This window comes from Pongo pygmaeus, chromosome 5 (assembly GCF_028885625.2).
Source record: "Pongo pygmaeus isolate AG05252 chromosome 5, NHGRI_mPonPyg2-v2.0_pri, whole genome shotgun sequence".
Lineage (NCBI taxonomy): Eukaryota > Metazoa > Chordata > Mammalia > Primates > Hominidae > Pongo > Pongo pygmaeus.
The window spans coordinates 43,567,923-43,586,212 of NC_072378.2; the positions used below are offsets into that span (position 1 = coordinate 43,567,923).

Consider the following 18,290-nt stretch of genomic DNA (forward strand, 5'->3'; position numbering starts at 1 on the left):
CAGGCATGAGAGCAGACTTCCTTCTGGAAGGAGGGGGTGACTGAGCTGGGTTTTGACATTGAAATTAGGTAGATAAAGAGAGGGCAATATTCTAGGCACAAGGACAGCATATGTGCAAAATGGAAGTAAGAAACAGTGTATTTGGAGGGACTTTAAGTAATCATGTTTGGTTGCAATTGAAAGCTGTGTATATCTTTATTATTTATTTATTTATTTTTTTGAGATGGAGTCTCGTTCTGCCCCCCAGGCTGGAGTGCAGTGGTGCGATCTCGGCTCACTGCAACTTCTGCCTCCTGGGTTCACGCCATTCTCCTGCCTCAGCCTCCCGAGTAGCTGGGACTACAGGTGCCTGCCACCACGCCTGGCTAATTTTTTGTATTTTTAGTAGAGACAGGGTTTCACCGTGTTAGTCAGGATGGTCTCGACCTCCTGACCTCGTGATCCGCCCGCGTTGGCCTCCTAAAGTGCTGGGATTACAGGCATGAGCCACCACGCCCGGCCGAAAGCTGTGTATATCTAAGTGGCGGAAGATACAGGCCAGAAAAGTAGGCAAAGGCAGATCACAAAATGTTTTGTGAGCTAAGCAGTTTGAACTTTATTCCAAAAGTTGGGAGAGCCATTGGAAGATTTTAAGAAGGGAGGAGAGAAAACTAGATTTTTTATTGAGAAAGCTCACTCTGACAATTATGGGAGTTTGGGCTGGAGGTAGAAGAAGGAGGTGGGAGGTGTATGCAGTGGTCTAGTAGAGAAAGGATCCATGTGTTCGGTTAGATAGCAGGAGTGGGAATTGACTGGGAAATCCTCAGAGGTGGAGTCCACAAGACTTGCCTTTGGGTGAGGGAAGCCATGAGACGGTGAAGGCCTCAGTGACAGTATTCTAGTTGAGTACTGGGTGCACGGAAGTTTTATTTCCCAGGAGAGAAACAGGAAGCGGGACAGGTTTATGTGGACAGAGGATCATTTCATTTGGGCATGTTGACTCTGAGGTGCCTGTGGGACATGACATGGAAATACCTGTTGGGGACATAGCATGAAAGCTCAGGAGAGTGGCCTGGGATAGAGATGTGGATATGGAGTCCTCTGTGTATTAATTTTCAGTTGAAACTGTGGGTTTTAATTAAGTCACTTTGGGTGAATATAGAGGGAAGAGCAGAGGGTCTAGTGGGGACAGCTGCCTCAGGAGCCAGCAGAGGAACAGGAACCTGAGAAAGAAGTGGTGGCTTGAAATAGTTTTGAACTAAAACCAGGGCTCTGGCCTTTTTATTTCTTTCTTTTGATTTTTATCTCGTAGAGGCGGGGTCTTGCAGTGTTGCCCAGATTGATCTTAAACTCCTAGCCTTAAGCAGTCCTCCCACCTCAGCCTCCCAAAGTGTTGGGATTACAGATGTGAGCCACCGCATCCAGAGGCCCAGCTTTGACTGTTTCCTTTCTTCTTTCCCAGGCAGCTCACTTTGCTGGTGGCCAGTGAGGACTCAAGCTACATGCCAGCCAGGGTGGTGGTGTTTGGGGGTGACAGCACCAGCTGCATCAGCACTGAGCTCAACACGGTGGGGACCCTTGTGCCCCCCTTCACCTTGCTCCACATCCTTCTTTTTGTCCCAGTGCCTGTGGGAAGGACCTAGTCCCTGGGGAATGGTGACATCCCTTCCCCTTGGGAAGGTGTTGCCTTGTAAGCAGTGAGAGTGGGATTAGGGATGCAGAGCCACGTCCATCCCTAGGCTCTGCAGGAGAAGTGAAGGGCACACACCATGACCGACTTGGTTACTGTCAACAATTTTTCCAACCCTGTTTCTGGAGGTGACAGTTCTCTCCTCTCCCTCTTCTCCCCTGCCCTACCAGGTGAATGTGATGCCCTCTGCCAGCCGGGTGATCCTCTTGGAGAACCTGAACCGCTTCTGGCCCATCATCCAGATCCGCATAAAGCGCTGCCAGCAGGTGGTGCTAGGGTGTCAGCCAGGGCTGAGGAGGAGGAGGTGGCACACAAGTTTCTCCTTGATCTGCTTGGGAGATGGCCCAGGGACCTGTTGAGTCCCAGAGATGTGGGGATGTCCTGAGCAGTTCTAGGGAACTCAGGGCAGGAGGCTTGGCTTTGGTAGTACTTGGTGGCTCAAGCGGCTTAGGTGACAGATAAGTCTGCATGTTCCAGGGCGGCATTGACACCCGGGTTCGGGGTGTGGAGGTCCTGGGCCCTAAGCCCACATTCTGGCCACTGTTCCGGGAGCAGCTGTGTCGCCGAACATGTCTCTTCTACACAATTCGGGCACAAGCCTGGAGCCGGGACATAGCAGAGGACCGCCGGCGCCTCCTCCAGCTCTGTCCCAGGTGGGTGGGGCCTGAGGAGGGAAGATGGGTAAGGGAACAGGACACTGTGAGAAGTAGGAGGAATGCTTCTGTGGGAGTCCGGAAGGGAAAGCTGCAGCCAGGACATGAGGGGGAAGGTGAACATAGGTGAGAAGTTTGTGTTAATCGGGAAAAGTTGGGTCAGGGACCGAACAGGGGTGATTGGGAGCTGATTTGCACTTGAATGGAGGCCTCTGGGAAATTGGTGCCATTAATCCTCCACCATGCACTGTTTGTTCCCAGACTGAACAGGGTTTTGCGCCACGAGCAGAATTTTGCTGACCGCTTCCTCCCTGATGATGAGGCCGCCCAGGCACTGGGCAAGACCTGCTGGGAGGCCCTGGTCAGCCCCCTGGTGCAGAACATCACCTCTCCTGGTAACCATGCTGACACCTGGCCCCACTAACCAGTTCCTTGTCCTTATTCCCAGGGATCACCTGAGTTAATGTTCTTGGTTCTTTTGGTTCCTGTCTTTATCCCTGAAGGCCTGTCACCTCAGTGTTCCTCTCTCCTTCCTGCCCCAGGCACTGCTCCCTGAGACTCTGGTATTTGAATCTTTCCCACTACCCCATCCCCGCCCTGTTACCATCTCCCCTGACTCCAGCTGAAGCAAACCTTGGTGAGGGGAGGACTAGGGCCCCACTACCCCTCAAGCCTTTTTGTACAATTGATCTTTCTCCCTCCTCTGCCCTGAGCTGTCTGTTCTCCCATCTCCCATGGAGACCTGTTCCTGACCTGTCTTCTTTCAGATGCAGAAGGCGTGAGTGCCCTGGGATGGCTGCTGGATCAGTACTTAGAACAGAGAGAGACCTCTCGGAACCCCTTGAGTCGAGCAGCGTCTTTTGCTTCTCGAGTTCGTCGCCTTTGCCACTTGCTGGTGCATGTGGAGCCTCCTCCTGGGCCTTCTCCTGAGCCATCCACTCGGCCCTGTAAGTCCCAGCTGTGGCCAGTGGAGCTGAGACTGCGGACAGTGGTGTATCTGGCTTCCTCCTCCCTGGGTCTTACTCTTGCTGCTTTGCTACCGGCCTTTCCAGGCCCCTGAGACCTCCTGGCCTTTCCAGGAGATCACTACCCAAGACCGGTGTACTCACCCAGAGGCTGAGATGAAACCCCTTCCTTCTCCCTCTGTCTCTACAGTCAGCAAGAACAGTAAGGGTCGGGACCGGAGCCCGGCGCCTTCGCCAGTGCTTCCAAGCAGCAGCCTGAGGAACATAACCCAGTGCTGGCTGAGCGTGGTGCAGGAGCAGGTGGGCAGAAGCAAGCAGAAGTCTGCAGAGGGGAGGGGCTGCTCCTTTTATGTCATTTCTTGCCTTTCTCCTCAGGTCGGCAGATTCCTGGCTGCAGCTTGGAGGGCCCCAGACTTTGTGCCTCGTTACTGTAAACTCTATGAGCACTTGCAGAGAGCAGGCTCCGAGCTGTTTGGGCCTCGGGCAGCCTTCACGCTGGCTCTGCGCAGTGGCTTCTCTGGTGCCTTGCTGCAGCAGTCCTTCCTCACTGCTGCTCACGTGAGTCCCACCAGCTCCCCACAGGGCTATAAGCTCGTGTTCCAAGTTCATCTGTTTCTGCTCCACCCTTTCACCTCATTTTGCTCCCCAGTCTCCTACTCCACTCCCTCATTCATGGTTTGCTCATGCCCCTTCCCCTGCCCCCAGATGAGTGAGCAGTTTGCCAGGTACATTGACCAACAGATCCAGGGTGGCCTGATTGGTGGAGCCCCTGGAGTGGAAATGCTGGGACAGCTTCAGCGGCACCTGGAACCCATTATGGTCCTTTCTGGTCTGGAACTGGCCACAACTTTTGAGCACTTCTATCAGTGAGTGCAGGTCTGGAGGCATAGGGGATGGGAGGCCTAGATCTAGAGAGTGGAAAGATTTGAGTCTTATAGGGGAGATGAGAAAAGAGGCTGTGCAGAGGAGAGATTAAGATGTGGAGATGGCTGGCCAGGCACGGTGGCTCACACATGTAATCCCAGCATTCTGGCGGGCAGATCACCTGAGGTCAGGAGTTCAAGACCAGCCTGACCAACATGGTGAAACCCTTTCTCTACTAAAAATACAAAAATTAGCCAGATGTGGTGGCATGGTGGCAGGCACCTGTAATCCCAGCTAGTTGGGAGGGTGAGGCAGGTGAATCGCTTGAACCCGGGAGGCAGAGGTTGCAGTGAGCCAAGACCGCGTCATTACATTTCAGCCTAGGTGACAAGAGCAAGACTCTGTCTCAAAAAAAAAAAAGTGGAGGTGGTCATGCATTGGTGGAAAGGGAGTGGGAAAGAAGAGGTGAGGTAGGGTGTGTGACTCAGGCAGAGGGACAGAGGGACCTACATTCTCGAGGGGGAGGCTGGGCCACGGTGGCACCCACACTGAGGCTTGGCCCGGGCTGTGTGTGCTGCAGGCATTATATGGCGGACCGTCTCCTGAGCTTTGGTTCGAGCTGGCTGGAGGGGGCTGTGCTAGAGCAGATTGGCCTCTGTTTTCCCAACCGCCTCCCCCAGCTGATGCTGCAGAGCCTGAGCACCTCTGAGGAGCTGCAGCGCCAGTTCCACCTCTTCCAGCTCCAGCGGCTCGACAAGTTGTTCTTGGAGCAGGAAGATGAGGAGGAAAAGAGACTAGAGGAAGAGGAGGTAAGAGCAGGGAGAACAGGAGAGTGAGAGAAGACTAGACCAAAGAAGGGAGCCCAAGGGCCCTTGAAATCCTTCTGTCCCTCAGGAGGAAGAGGAGGAAGAGGAAGCTGAGAAAGAATTATTTATCGAAGATCCAAGTCCAGCCATTTCTATACTGGTCCTGTCACCACGCTGCTGGCCGGTCTCCCCACTCTGCTACCTGCACCATCCCAGAAAGTGCCTTCCCACAGAATTCTGTGATGCCCTTGACCGTTTCTCCAGTTTCTACAGCCACAGTGAGGAACTAGGGAGAGGAAATTGGAGATCGGGGTGAGATTTGGGGTGGCAAGAGAGGAAGAGGAGAGGACCTTTGCACAGGATATAGATGTGAAGAAAAATATCAGCTCCTAGCGAGGGATGAGAAAGCATGGGTTGTAGTTTCATTAATTTCTGCTCTCATCAGTTTCTTCAACTTTCTATGAATTTGTTGTTTTCTTTTTCTAACTTCAAGTGAGGTGCTTATTTGATTTTTAGTCTTTTCAGACTTTTTTCCAAATAAAAGTGTTTAAGACTATTCATTTCCCTCTCAATACTGCTTTAGTGGCATCCTATAAAGTTTTAAAATTTTTTTTTTCTTTATTTTTTTGAGATGGAGTCTCGCTCTGTCACCCAGACCAGAGTGCAGTGGTGTGATCTCTGCTCACTGCAGCCTCTACCTCCCGGGTTCAAGCGATTCTCCTGTCTCAGCCTCCCGAGTAGCTGGGACTACAGGCATGTGCCACCACACCCGGCTAATTGTGTATTTTTAGTAGAGACGGGGTTTCACCATGTTAACCAGGCTGGTCTCAAACTCCTAACCTCAGGTGATCCACCCGCCTCGGTGAGCCACTGTGCCCGGCCAAAAAGATTTTTTAGATTGGGATATAACTAGTATTCAGTAAAGTGCACACATCTTAATTGTAGGGCTTCATGAATTATTATATTCATATACACCCATGTATCTACCTCCCTCACACCCCCATCAAGATGCAGAACATTTCCAGCATCGTAGAAGGCTGTCTCCTTCATGCCCGCTTTCCAGTCAATGTCTTCTTCCAGGAGAAATCATTATTTTTAACCTTTATCACCATAAATTTGTGCCTGTATTTGAACATCATATAAATGGAATCATACAGTATTCTGCTGTGTCTGATGTCTTTCACAAAACATACTGTCTGTGGGAGTTATCCAGGTTGTCAGGGGTATCATTAGTTTATTCATTTATTTTGCTGAGTCGTATTCCATTATATGGATGTATTTACCCTTTCTGCTGTTTATGGGCATTGGGATGTTCTGTAAGTTTTTATTACGTATTATTTTTATTATTGTTTAGTTCTAAGAATTGTTAAATTTCTACTATTATTTCTTTATTTTGTTTTTCAGAAGAATATATATTTTAATTTCCAAACAAGTTTTTCTTTGTTTAATTATTTTTTTTGTTTTATATTTCTACCCTCATTCCCCTGTGGCCAAAGAGCATGGTTTCTATGATTCTGAATCTTTGCAGTTTATTGAGACTTCGTTATGGCCTGGTAGATGGTCATATTTTACCTGTTTCATGTGTGATTAAGAAGAATGTGTATTCTTAACTGGATTCTACATATTTCACCAAATTGACCTTGTTAATTGTTTTGTTCACATCTTCTGTAAAGTTACTAGTTTTTGTCTACTTGATCTACTACTGAGAGAGGTGTGCTAAAATATACCACTATGATGGTGAATTTTTTAAAACTGCTAATCATACTGGTTTAACTGTATATATATTTTTTGGCTATTTTGTTAGAAGGTTAAAATAGTTTAACAGTGCCATCCAGTAGAACTTTCTGCAATGATTGAAAAATTCTTTTCTGCACCGTTCAGTATGCTAGTCATCGGTGGCAATTAAGTACTTGGAATGTGGCTAATATAACTGAGGAACTAAATAATTTAATTTAATCCTAATCAGTTTATTATTTTATTTTATTTTATTTTAATTTTTTTTGAGACAGAGTCTCACTCTGTCACCCAGGCTGGAGTACAGTGGCTTGATCTTGGCTCACTGCAACCTCCGCCTCCTGGGTTCAAGCAATTCTCCTGCCTCACTCAGCTTCCCAATTAGCTGGGATTATAGGTGTGCACCACTATGCCTGGCTAATTTTTGTATTTTTAGTAGAGACGAGGTTTCACCATGTTGGTCAGGCTAGTCTCGAACTCCTGGCCTCAGGTGATCCAGCTGCCTTGGCCTCTCAAATTGCTGGGATTACAGGCGTGAGCCACCACGCTCGGCCGTAATTAGTTTAAATTTAAATAGTTACATGTGGCTAATGGCTACTATGATGGACCATGCAGGTTTAGAAATTCCAGCGTCAATGAAACATTATTATGAAGTGACATTCTTTCTTTCTAATAAAGCTTTTTCTCTAGAAGTCTGTTTTTCTCTGGTATTAATAGTATACCAGCTTTCTTTGGTTACTGGCTTTCCAGTTTATCTTTTTCTATCTTTAGCTTTTTGTTTTTGCATGGAGAGAAGTTCTTAATATTTTGCGTACCTTTTTTTAAATTGTGGTAAAATATATCTAGTGTAACATTTGCCATTTTAAACATTCAAAGTATACAATTTGTCCTTTTACTTGTATTTTTTGAGAGGAGGTGTCACTCTGTCATCCAGGCTGGAGTGCAGTGTCACGATCTCAGGTGGCTAGCTGCAACCTCCGCCTCCCAGGCTCAAGTGATCCTCCCATCTCAGTCTCCCAAGTAGCTGGGACTATAGGTGTGTACCACCACTCCCAGCTAATTTTTGTAGAAACAGAATTTCGCTATGTTGGCCAGGCTGTTCTCGAACTCCTGCCTCAGCCTCCCAAAGTGCTGGGATTACAGACATGAGCCACTGTGCCCAGCCTCCATATTCTAATTTTTTCTTTTTTTTCTTTTTTTTTTTTTTTGGAAACGGAGTCTCGCTCTGTCGCCCAGGCTGGAGTGCAGTGGCGTGATCTCAGCTCACTGCAAGCTCTGCCTCCCGGGTTCACACCATTCTCCCGCCTCAGCCTCCCAAGTAGCTGGGACTACAGGTACCTGCCACCAAGCCTGGCTAATTTTGTTTTTGTATTTTTAGTAGAGACAGGGTTTCACCATGTTAGCCAGGATGGTCTCTATCTCCTGACCTCGTGATTCGCCTGCCTCGGCCTCCCAAAGTGCTGGGATTACAGGCGTGAGCCACCGTGCCCAGCCATTCTAATTTTTTCAACTGACCCATAATGTTTTCTATGACTTCATTTTTTTGTCCAGGACAGGATCAGTCTAGGATCACCTGTTACATTTAGTTGGCATGTCTCTTTAGTCTCCTTTAATCTGGAACAGTTCCCCATCCTTTCTTTCTTTGTCTTTTATGACATTGAGATTTCTGGAGAATACGGTCCTTTTCTTTTCTTTTTTTTTTTTTTTGAGACAGAGCCTTGCTCTGTTGCCCAGACTGGAGTGCAGTGGCTCAATCCCAGCTCACTGCAACCTCTGCCTCCTGGGTTCAAGTGATTCTCCTGCCTCAGCCTCCAGAGCAACTGGGACCATAGGCGTGCGCCACCACACCTGGCTAATTTTTTTGTATTTTTAGTAGAGACAAGGTTTCACCATATTGGCCAGGCTGTTCTCGAACTCCTGACCTTGTGATCTGCCTGCCTCGGCCTCCCAAAGTGCTGGGATTACAGGCATGAGCCACCGCATCTGGACCCTTTTATATTTTTTATTTTATTTTTTATTTTTTATTTATTTTTTTGAGATGGAGGCTTGCTTTGTTGCCCAGGCTGCTGTGCAATGGTGTGATCTCAGCTCACTGCAACCTCCGCCTCCCGGGCTCAAGCAGTTCTCCTGCCTCAGCCTCCTGAGTAGCTGGGATTACAGGTGCCCACCACCATGCCTGGCTAATTTTTGTATTTTTAGTAGAGATGGGGTTTCACCATGTTGGCCAGTCTGGTCTCGAACTCCTGACCTTGTGAACTGCCCACCTTGGCCTGCCAAAGTCTGGGACTACAGGCGTGAGCCACCATGCCTGGCCGACATTTTAAAAATGGTTCCTCGTTTTAAGTTTGTATGATATTTCCTTATGATTAGATTCAGGTTATGCATTCCCAGGCAAAATACTAAGTATATGGCAGGCATGTACTTCCCAAGGCTTTACACCCTGGAGCACACAGTTTTCATCTGCCCCTTCCTTATGTGTTAATTTTGTCAGCCTGGCCAAGAGATTGTTTGCTTTCTCCACTCATACAGTTAATATTTTTTCTCCTTGCTACAATTAATAAGCAGTCTGTCGGGGGAGATACTTTAAAATCATGCCAGTATTCTAATTTTGTTAGAATTTCCCCTGGGATTGTTTGCTTTTAACTTTGCCATACCCTTAATGTTTTAGGCACATGTCTTATAAAAACCTAGAATTTGTTTTTTGTTCAACCTGACAATCTCTTTTTAAGATGTCAATTTTAGCCTATTTATTATGAATAACAAATTCATAATAAATTCATAAATAATAAACTCAATGAATTCATTTATTATTCATTAATTGACTTTCTAACTTCTTATTTTATGTTTTTGTTTACCCTTCTTATGTTTAAAGAAGAATAAATTTAACACCTATATACATATGATTCTACCCTGGGGTTTTGTGCTATCTTTTTTCTTTCTTCTTTTGGATTGATTGATTGTTTTTAAAACATTTCTTTTTTGTCTATATCAGTTTTAGAACTTAGGCATTCTATTTCTATAATTGAATACCCTTGTATTTTTAACCTGCATCATTGATTAGCTAATATCACTTCCTACCTTTCTGAACAATAAAAGGACCTTAGAAAATGTTAACTCCAGCTCTAACTCCCATATTAGTTATTACTGTTGTTCCATATTTTAGAATTATCTTTTTTTAACTTCCAACATTGTCATTATTATTATTTATTCAGGGATATTTACATTTGCCACCATGCCAGTTGCTTTAGTCACCGTTTCCTTTGCCTCTTGGTCCTTCTTCTTTTTAAAATACATCTGTTAGAAGTATCTTCAGATACTTCTAAGGTGGCTCATGCCTGTAATCCCAGCACTTTGGGAGGCTGAGGCGGGCAGATCACCTGAGGTCAGGAGTTTGAGACCAGCCTGGCCAAGATGGCGAAACCCCGTCTCTAATCAAAATAAAAAAATTAGCCAGGCATGGTGGTGCATGCCTGTAATCCCAGCCACTTGGGAGGCTGAGGCAGGAGAATTGCTTGAACCTGGGAGGTGGAGGTTGCAGTGAGCCGGGATCGTGCCACTGCACTCCAGCCCGGGGGACAGAGTGAGACTCCATCTCAAAAAAAAAAAAAAAAAAAAAAAAGTGTCTTCATTGAGGAGTTTGGTGGAAAACCCTACCAGTTTTTTTTATTTGTCTGAGAAGGGTTATTTTCACCCTCATTTAAAAAGTCTTCTTATTGTAAATTTCAAGCATATACAAATGTAGACAGACTAAACTCCAAAATACGTCAGCTCATGGCCAATCTTGCTTCAATCTGTACCCGCATCTATTCCCCACTCCCAAAATTTAAAAGATAAGTACTCTTTGTTTAAAAAAAAAGGATACTACAGTTATCAAATATTTAGAAATTTGCAATTCCTTGTATCAAGTATACAGTCATTGCTCATATTTCCCTGATTGCCTCAGGGTTTTTTGGTTAGTTATTTTGTTTAGTGAGGATCCAAACAAGGTCCACGCATTGCATTTGGTTGCATTATCTTACATCTCCCTTACTCTATAGATTTCCACCTCCCATTTTATCCTCCTTGCAATTATTTCTGGAGGAAAGTGGGTTATTCATTCACAGGCTGGATTTTCCTGATTGCATTCACGTGGTGTCCTCAAGCATATTCCTCTGTCTCCTTTATTTCCTGAAAACTGATTTGTAGGTGTAGAGGCTTATTCAGATTTGGGTTTGATTTCTCAGGCAAGAACACTTCATTGGTGGTATGTGTCCTTCCACCAGGAGGCAGGTTCAGCCTGTCTCCCTTTGTGATGTTGAGATGGATCAATGGATTTCAGTGTGTCAGTCTTGTCTGTACATTACATGTAATTTTCCATCAGCTTTTCACCAGGCAGGCATTTCTACCATTGCTTAGGTCTGTCATTTCATTAGGGGTTATGAAATAGTTATATCTAGTTCTGTCATTCCTTCTTCATGTATTAGCTGGAATGCTTTCAAGAGAAACCCTTTCACCAACTGTTTATATACCCTGAAGTCCGGTTTATACAGGAAAGGCTTGATTGTTTCCTCTTCCAATTATTTTTAACTCATTTTAAAAATAATGTATTGGTTCTCTAGTATCTTTTAAATATAACCAATGAGGTCTTTTAAAAATATATCATTATGAACTCACAGATTTTAAAATATTTTGTGTGGTTCCATCACACATTGCAGGTGAATTTTTTTTTTTTTTTTTTTGGATGCTCAAATTGTCCCATCTTTGGTAAGAGAGCATCTCTCAGGCAGGCTCCTGGTCCCTTTAATACTGTCCCTTTGACAGCTTCCTTGCTTTCCAGTATGAACAGATGTCTCAGGCTCACCTTGCCTGAGCTGTGAAACAGGAGGAGGAAGAGATCCAGCCCAGTGGGTCTTTAAAACTGTGAGCTCCTTGAGGGCAAAATGCAAGTGTTTTCTCTCTGGTGTTTTTGCGTGGAAACTGCCTGGCTCAGGGCTAGGCGCTGGGACTAGGGATGGGCTCCTAGACACCCGTGGCTCATCAGGGAGGCAGGCACAGAGAAGGCTGAGATCTGGAAGCTTGACAAGGTATCTCTCTGTCTGAAAATGCTGGGGCCCTCCTCCCCATAGGGGCTAGTAGGAGCAAAGCTTGACACCTCAACCCCTAAACCCCTTGTTTCGCCCATTCTGTGTCTCCACCCTTCTCCTTGATACTTGTCTAGGTCAGAACCATCCAGTCCTGGACATGGGACCACATCGGCGACTGCAGTGGACGTGGCTGGGCCGGGCTGAGCTGCAGTTTGGGAACCAGACACTGCATGTGTCTACCGTGCAGATGTGGCTGCTGCTGAAATTCAATCAGACAGAGGTGCTTCAGCCCTTAGCCTCTCTCTGCCTTCTCTGCCACCTTATCTGTCGCTGTTCTCCTGCTAAACCCTGGTCCTCCTTCATCCTTACTCCCCTCTTCCTTTTCTTTCCTTTGACTCCTGACTGGGCGTTTCTCCTCATCAGGAGGTGTCAGTAGAGACCTTGCTGAAGGATTCTGACCTCTCCCCAGAGCTGCTGCTCCAGGCACTTGTGCCCCTCACCTCGGGGAATGGCCCTTTGACCCTGCATGAGGGCCAGGACTTTCCACACAGGGGTAGGTCACTGGGGGCCGGGCTGAGCCTCTGCTGCTGGTCAGGGGGTTGCCCTCAAGATGGGGGGACTGTGAGAATGGGGTCATCTTAGTCCCCATTCATCTGTCCCTCTGCCTCCTCCGGTACCTGACTGGGAGCGGGTTCCAGGTGTGCTGCAGCTTCATGAGCCTGGGCCCCAGCGCAGTGGGGAGGCCCTGTGGCTGATACCTTCCCAGGCATACCTGAACGTAGAGAAGGATGAGGGCCGAACCCTGGAACAGAAGAGGAATCTCTTGAGCTGTCTTCTTGTTCGTATTCTCAAAGCCCATGGGGAAAAGGGCCTCCACATTGATCAGCTGGTTTGTCTGGTAGGCAGAGAGGGGACCATGAAGTTGGGGGAGGGAGGGAGTCATGCTTGGGATTGGGGATGAACACAGTGAACTCTTTCAATATAAGACTTCTGTAGGGTGACACTTCCATCTGGGTTTTCTGTTCCTGACAGAGCAGATAGACAGGAGATAAAGATAAGGCATGAGTGTTTACCATGCACCAAGCCCTATCCTAAGAGTTTGCATGATTAAGTCATTTAATCCAGCCAGGCACAGTGGCTCATATCTGCGATCCCAGCACTTTGGGAGGCCAACGCGGGCAGATCACTTGAGGCCGGGAGTTTGAGACCAGCCTGGCCAACATGGCGAAACCCTGTGTCTACCAAAAATATAAAAATTAGCTGGGCATGGTGGCACATGCCTGTAATCCCAGCTACTTGGGAAGCCAAGGCATGAGAATTGCTTGAACCCAGGAGGCGGAGGTTACAGTGAGCCAAGATTGTGCCACTGTACCCCAGCCTGGGCAACAGAGCAAGACTCTGTCTCAAAAAGAAAAAAAGTCATCATTTAATCTTCACAACAATCCTATAAATGTTATTTTATTTCATTTGACAGATAAGAACAGTGAAGTATGAGAAATTTAGTAGTGGCCGGTCGCGGTGGCTCACGCCTGTAATCCTAGCACTTTGGGAGGCTGAGGCGGGTGGATCACTTGAGGTCAGGAATTCGTGACCAGCCTGGCCAACATGGTGAAACCCTATCTCTACTAAAAATACAAAAATTAGCTGGGCATGGTGGTGCACACCTGTAGTCCCAGTTACTTGGGAGGCTGAGGCAGGAGAATCACTTGAACCCAGGAGGCAGAGGTTGCAGTGAGAGATGGTGCCACTGCACTCCAGCCTGGGCAATAGAGCGAGACAGTTGGAAAAAAAAAAAAGAGAAACTTAGTAACTAATCCACAATCACACAGCTAGTAAGTGGCAGAGCCGCCAGACACCATGGCTCATGCAGGAGGAGTACTTGAGTCCAGGAGTTTGAGGGTGCAATGAGCTATGATCAGGCCACTGCACTCTGGCCTGGCTGACAGAGCAAGACTGTCTCTTAAAAAAAAAAAAAGGGGGAAAAATAAGTGGCAGAGCTGGGCATTGAGCCCAGCAGCCTGCTCCCTACATAAAAGTGGCCTTCTTGTTTCTTTCCTCCTATCCAGGTGCTGGAGGCCTGGCAGAAGGGTCCAAATCCTCCTGGAACCCTGGGCCACACTGTTGCTGGGGGTGTGGCCTGTACCAGTACAGATGTCCTCTCTTGCATCCTGCACCTCTTAGGCCAGGGCTACGTGAAACGGCGTGATGACCGGCCCCAGATCCTGATGTATGCTGCTCCAGAGCCCATGGGGCCCTGCCGGGGTCAGGCAGATGTCCCTTTCTGTGGCAGCCAGAGCAAAACCTCCAAGCCTAGGTAGCCGCCCCACCTGACCCCTTGCAGTGAGGTGGGAGAGGTTGTCATGCCAAAGCCAAGATCCCTTGTGGAGAAACACTTCCCTTCTTTCCTTGTCTAGTGCCCTTTTCCCTATCCCTGTTATTTCCCTGACTTTGGTAGTTTTTATTGACCCTCCCAGCACCACCACCCCTTTCCAATCAGAGGCCTGCAAATACGTATTGAGTGCTAACTATGTACTCTACTCAGTTAAATATACAAACTTTCAGGAAGTTTGTTCTACAGAGGAATTTGCCATAGGATTTCTCTAATCAACCAGCACCTCTAAAGCTTTTTAATGTTCATTGGAAGCTGTTATGGCCCTGCCTTTCATGCCTGCTGTTTGCATCATGTGTAAAGTGAATTATCTCGAGTAATCTTTCTCGAACCTCAACATGGCGCTAGTGTTAAAATGCAGATTTAACAGCAGAGCTCTCTGTGATGCCTGTGCTGCTGGTCCACAGACCACACTTGAGCAGTAAGGATGGAGACTCCTGTTCTCACTACAGGTGCTGCCACCATTGGGGTGAGACCTACATGGGACTGTCCCATCAGCTATTGGTCTCTTAGCACCCTGACCATTAGATACCTATTTTGTCCCCAGTCATTGCAACAGCCAGCCCCACCCTGACATTTACAGGTGCTTCTGTGGAGGACCTGCTCTGACGGTTGGTTTGGGTGGTTATCTTGAGGCTGCTTAGGCAAGCGAGCAAGTATGCTCAAGTAGGGAGCTGGGGGCCAGGTGGGGTTCAGTTAGTAGGCCGGATAGCAGGGCAGGAATACTGACTTCTGTCTCTTCCCTCCCCACAAGCCCAGAAGCTGTGGCTACCCTGGCATCTCTACAGTTGCCTGCAGGCCGCACCATGAGCCCCCAGGAAGTAGAAGGGTTGATGAAGCAGACGGTGTGTCAGGTGCAGGAGACGCTGAACTTAGAGCCAGATGTCGCTCAGCACCTTTTGGCTCATTCCCACTGGGGCGCTGAACAGCTGCTGCAGAGCTACAGTGAGGACCCTGAGCCACTGCTGCTGGCAGCTGGGCTGTGCGTACCCCAGGCCCAGGCTGTACCCGCACGGCCTGACCACTGCCCCGTCTGTGTGAGCCCCCTGGGGTGTGACGACGACCTGCCCTCTCTCTGCTGCATGCACTATTGCTGTAAGGTGAGGCCCCACCAGCATTGCTCCTGCCCCTGGCTTTCTGCCCTACCCTAACAAAATCCCTTGGGAATTCTTGAGTTCTAGCCCAGCACTGCCATTTTCATCACCTGGGCAATAGTGGATTTAGTCTCTTAGTCCCTCTTAAACTAATTTTGTCATCTGTAAGTGGTACCACCTGCCTTGACACTCTAAAGGGTGGTGGTTGAGATCCAGCGATATATACCAATGGTTCTCCAGCTGAGCTTCATATTAGAATCACTGGAAGCTTTTATAAGTGTTAATGCCCAGACGATACCTCAGACTAATTAAACCAGAATCTCTGGAGGTGAGAAATCTAGAGGAAGTTTTAAAGCCTCCTCACAGGATTCCCATTATCAGCCAAGTTAGAACTAAGAGATATATGTGTAAAATAGATGTCAAGACACTTTGTGAAGTGTTTGCAAAAGTGTTAGTAGATTGGCGATGACTCTAGTTTGTGGTTGCCCTTATCACCATTTAAGTCCCCACATCTCAGTGCACTATTACTGCTTTTATCATATACTCTCATTTAATACAAAAATTTTTAAAAATAGGCCTGGTGAGGTAGTGTGCATGCCTGTAATCCCAGCACTTTGGGAGGCCGATGTAGGCACATTGCTTGAGCCCAGGAGTTCGAGACCAGCCTGGGCAACATGGCAAGACCCCGTCTCTACAAAAAAATACAAAAATAAGCTGGGCATAGTGGTGCACACCTATAGTCCCAGCTACTCGGGAGGCTGAAGTGGGAGGATCACCTGAGCCTGGGAGGCAGAGGCTGCAGTGAGCCAGTATCTCGCCACTGCACTTCAGCCTGGAGGACAGAGTGAGACCCTGCCTCAGGGTCTTCTTGCTCTATAGGCTTGCTTCTATATAGTGGTCACAGAGAAGCTTGCAGATGGGGAGTGAGTCATCTTCAAAAATAAAAAATGTGGGGCTGAGGTACAGAGAACCTGGAGCACTGAGTCCGATATTCCTGCCTCACAGCTCTTTAGAACTGGTGCCAAGCCCAAACACTTCAGCTGAGCAGGACGGGCACTCCTGGTTGCCATGAATTCCAGCTGCTTCTCCCAACGGTGTTTCCCCAGTAATGGGTGATAGACGTGTCTGCATGTGCTTGCGTGCACATGCATGCGTGTGTGTGCGTGTGTATTCTCTTTTTCTCTTTCCCTTTGGCTGTGCTTCTGGCTTCTCCTCTCACATAGTTGCTTATGCTCCCTTTTCCCCAGGTTCTTAATTATTTCCTTTACACTTTCATTTTTTCATTCAACAAATATTTCTCATGGACTTATGTGCATAGCACTGGGTGCTAAATGAGGTATTGAAAAAAATCCCAGCAAGAAATGATCAGAGAGCTAATAATATTGATGGGAGCTCACTCTGAGCCAGGCATTGTGCTGTTTACATGCATTATTTTACTTAATTCTTATACTAGTTCTATGAGGTAGGTATTTTTGTTATTCCCCTTTTACATGACAGAGGGAGATACTCGGAGGTGAAGTAATTTGCCAAAGGTCAGGATTTGAATTTTGGCAGTCTCAAGCAATCCTCCCGCCTTGACCTCCCAAAGTGCTGGAATTACAGCCATAAGCCACCACACCCAGCCTGACAGTGGATTTTATTTTATGAGAAGCCATGGTGGGTTTAAGCAGAATATTGATATGGTCTGGTTTACATTTTTTATTTTTATTATATTATTTATTTATTTTTATTTTATTATTATTATTTTTTGAGATGGAGTCTCGCTCTGTCACCCAGGCTGGAGTGCAGTGGTGCGATCTCGGCTCATTGCAACCTCCATCTCCTGGGTCCAAGCGATTCTTCTGCCTCAGCCTCCCGAGTAGCTGGGATTACAGGCGCCCGCCACCACGCCCGGCTAATTTTTTGCATTTTTAGTAGAGACAGGGTTTCACCGTGTTAGCCAGGATGGTCTCCATCTCCTGACCTCGTGATCCACCCACGTCGGCCTCCCAAAGTGCTGGGATTACAGGCGTGAGCCACTGCGCCTGGCCCTACATTTTTTAAAAGATCGCTTCTGCCGTTGTGTGGAGAAAAGTCTTGGAGGGAGCAAGAGTGGAAGCAGGGAGGCCCATTTGAGAGACGAGATGGTGGTAGTTTGCACTAGGGGCAGTGGCAATGAGAGAGGGTGGATTGGGACACATTTGGAAGTGGAGCTGATGGGAGTTGGTAGGTTACATGTAGGGGCTTCAGACAGGGGAATCAAGGATGGTTCCTGTGCTTTTGACCTGAACACCTGGGTGGATGGCATGTTTCATCTTTACTCTGTTGTGGCCCTGTGAAGTTTGAACTGCTTGGACACCTGTGTGGAACTGGCAGGTAGACAGTGGATTTTTGAATTTGGAATGAAGAATCTCCTTCTTACCCAAGGAGAAAGAAGCAGACCCAGGGTACCAAGCCTGTAGAGATATAGAGACGGGGGGGTCTCAGGAGTTTGAGACCAGCCTAGACAACATAGCAAGACCCCGTCGCTACAAAAAATAGAAAAAAAATTTACCCAGGCATGGTGGTGCACACCTGTAGTCCTACCTACTCAGGAGGTTGAGGTGGGAAGATTGCTTGAGTCCAGGAGATTGAGGCTGCGGTGAGCCATGATTGTGCCATTACCCTCCAGTGTAGGTGACAAAGCGAGACTTTGTTTAAAAAAAAGAGAGAGAGAGAAGGGGCCTGAAAATCAGGCAGATGAACAGGCTGATTGAAAAGCCCCTGCGAGGAGGAGCCTGTGCAGCTGAGTGGCACAACAGCAATGCAAGAGAAGCAGCTGGACAGCTCCCAGGGTGAGCCCCACCACTTGGGCTGGACAATAGTCATGAGAGCAGCTGGGGGTCCCCAGACTGAGATGCCAGGGCAGAGGGGGACCCTGAGGCACCAGTGTGCCTGTAAGATTAGGGTCTGAATTCAGAGAAAATTTTCCCTCTTCTATCTCAAAAATGCAAGAATTTGCATTCAATTTCCCAACTTTGTCTGGGTTTGTTTCAATGCAGAAAGGGTTTTGTTTACTTTGGTCTGGTACTTTG

The 18,290-nt window shown here is 47.5% G+C and overlaps 1 protein-coding gene across 11 annotated transcripts in view; it reads left to right on the forward strand.

The window, feature by feature from the left end:
- The window catches only part of CUL9 (cullin 9), a 42,573-nt gene that overhangs the window by 19,276 nt on the left and 5,007 nt on the right, over window positions 1–18,290 (forward strand). For 6 of the 11 annotated variants that reach the window (XM_063667030.1, XM_063667034.1, XM_063667029.1 and 3 more), the window contains 14 exons: window positions 1,442–1,547; window positions 1,840–1,935; window positions 2,147–2,322; window positions 2,584–2,717; window positions 3,090–3,269; window positions 3,478–3,587; window positions 3,663–4,153; window positions 4,732–4,960; window positions 5,046–5,235; window positions 11,889–12,034; window positions 12,178–12,307; window positions 12,453–12,652; window positions 13,821–14,068; window positions 14,898–15,243. In XM_063667030.1, the coding sequence (XP_063523100.1) occupies window positions 1,442–1,547; window positions 1,840–1,935; window positions 2,147–2,322; window positions 2,584–2,717; window positions 3,090–3,269; window positions 3,478–3,587; window positions 3,663–4,153; window positions 4,732–4,960; window positions 5,046–5,235; window positions 11,889–12,034; window positions 12,178–12,307; window positions 12,453–12,652; window positions 13,821–14,068; window positions 14,898–15,243 (2,782 nt within the window). Of the gene's footprint in view, window positions 1–1,441; window positions 1,548–1,839; window positions 1,936–2,146; window positions 2,323–2,583; window positions 2,718–3,089; window positions 3,270–3,477; window positions 3,588–3,662; window positions 4,154–4,731; window positions 4,961–5,045; window positions 5,236–11,888; window positions 12,035–12,177; window positions 12,308–12,452; window positions 12,653–13,820; window positions 14,069–14,897; window positions 15,244–18,290 lie in introns of those variants that run through there. The other 5 variants (XM_054491214.2, XM_054491216.2, XM_063667031.1 and 2 more) reach the window with 2 other exon arrangements.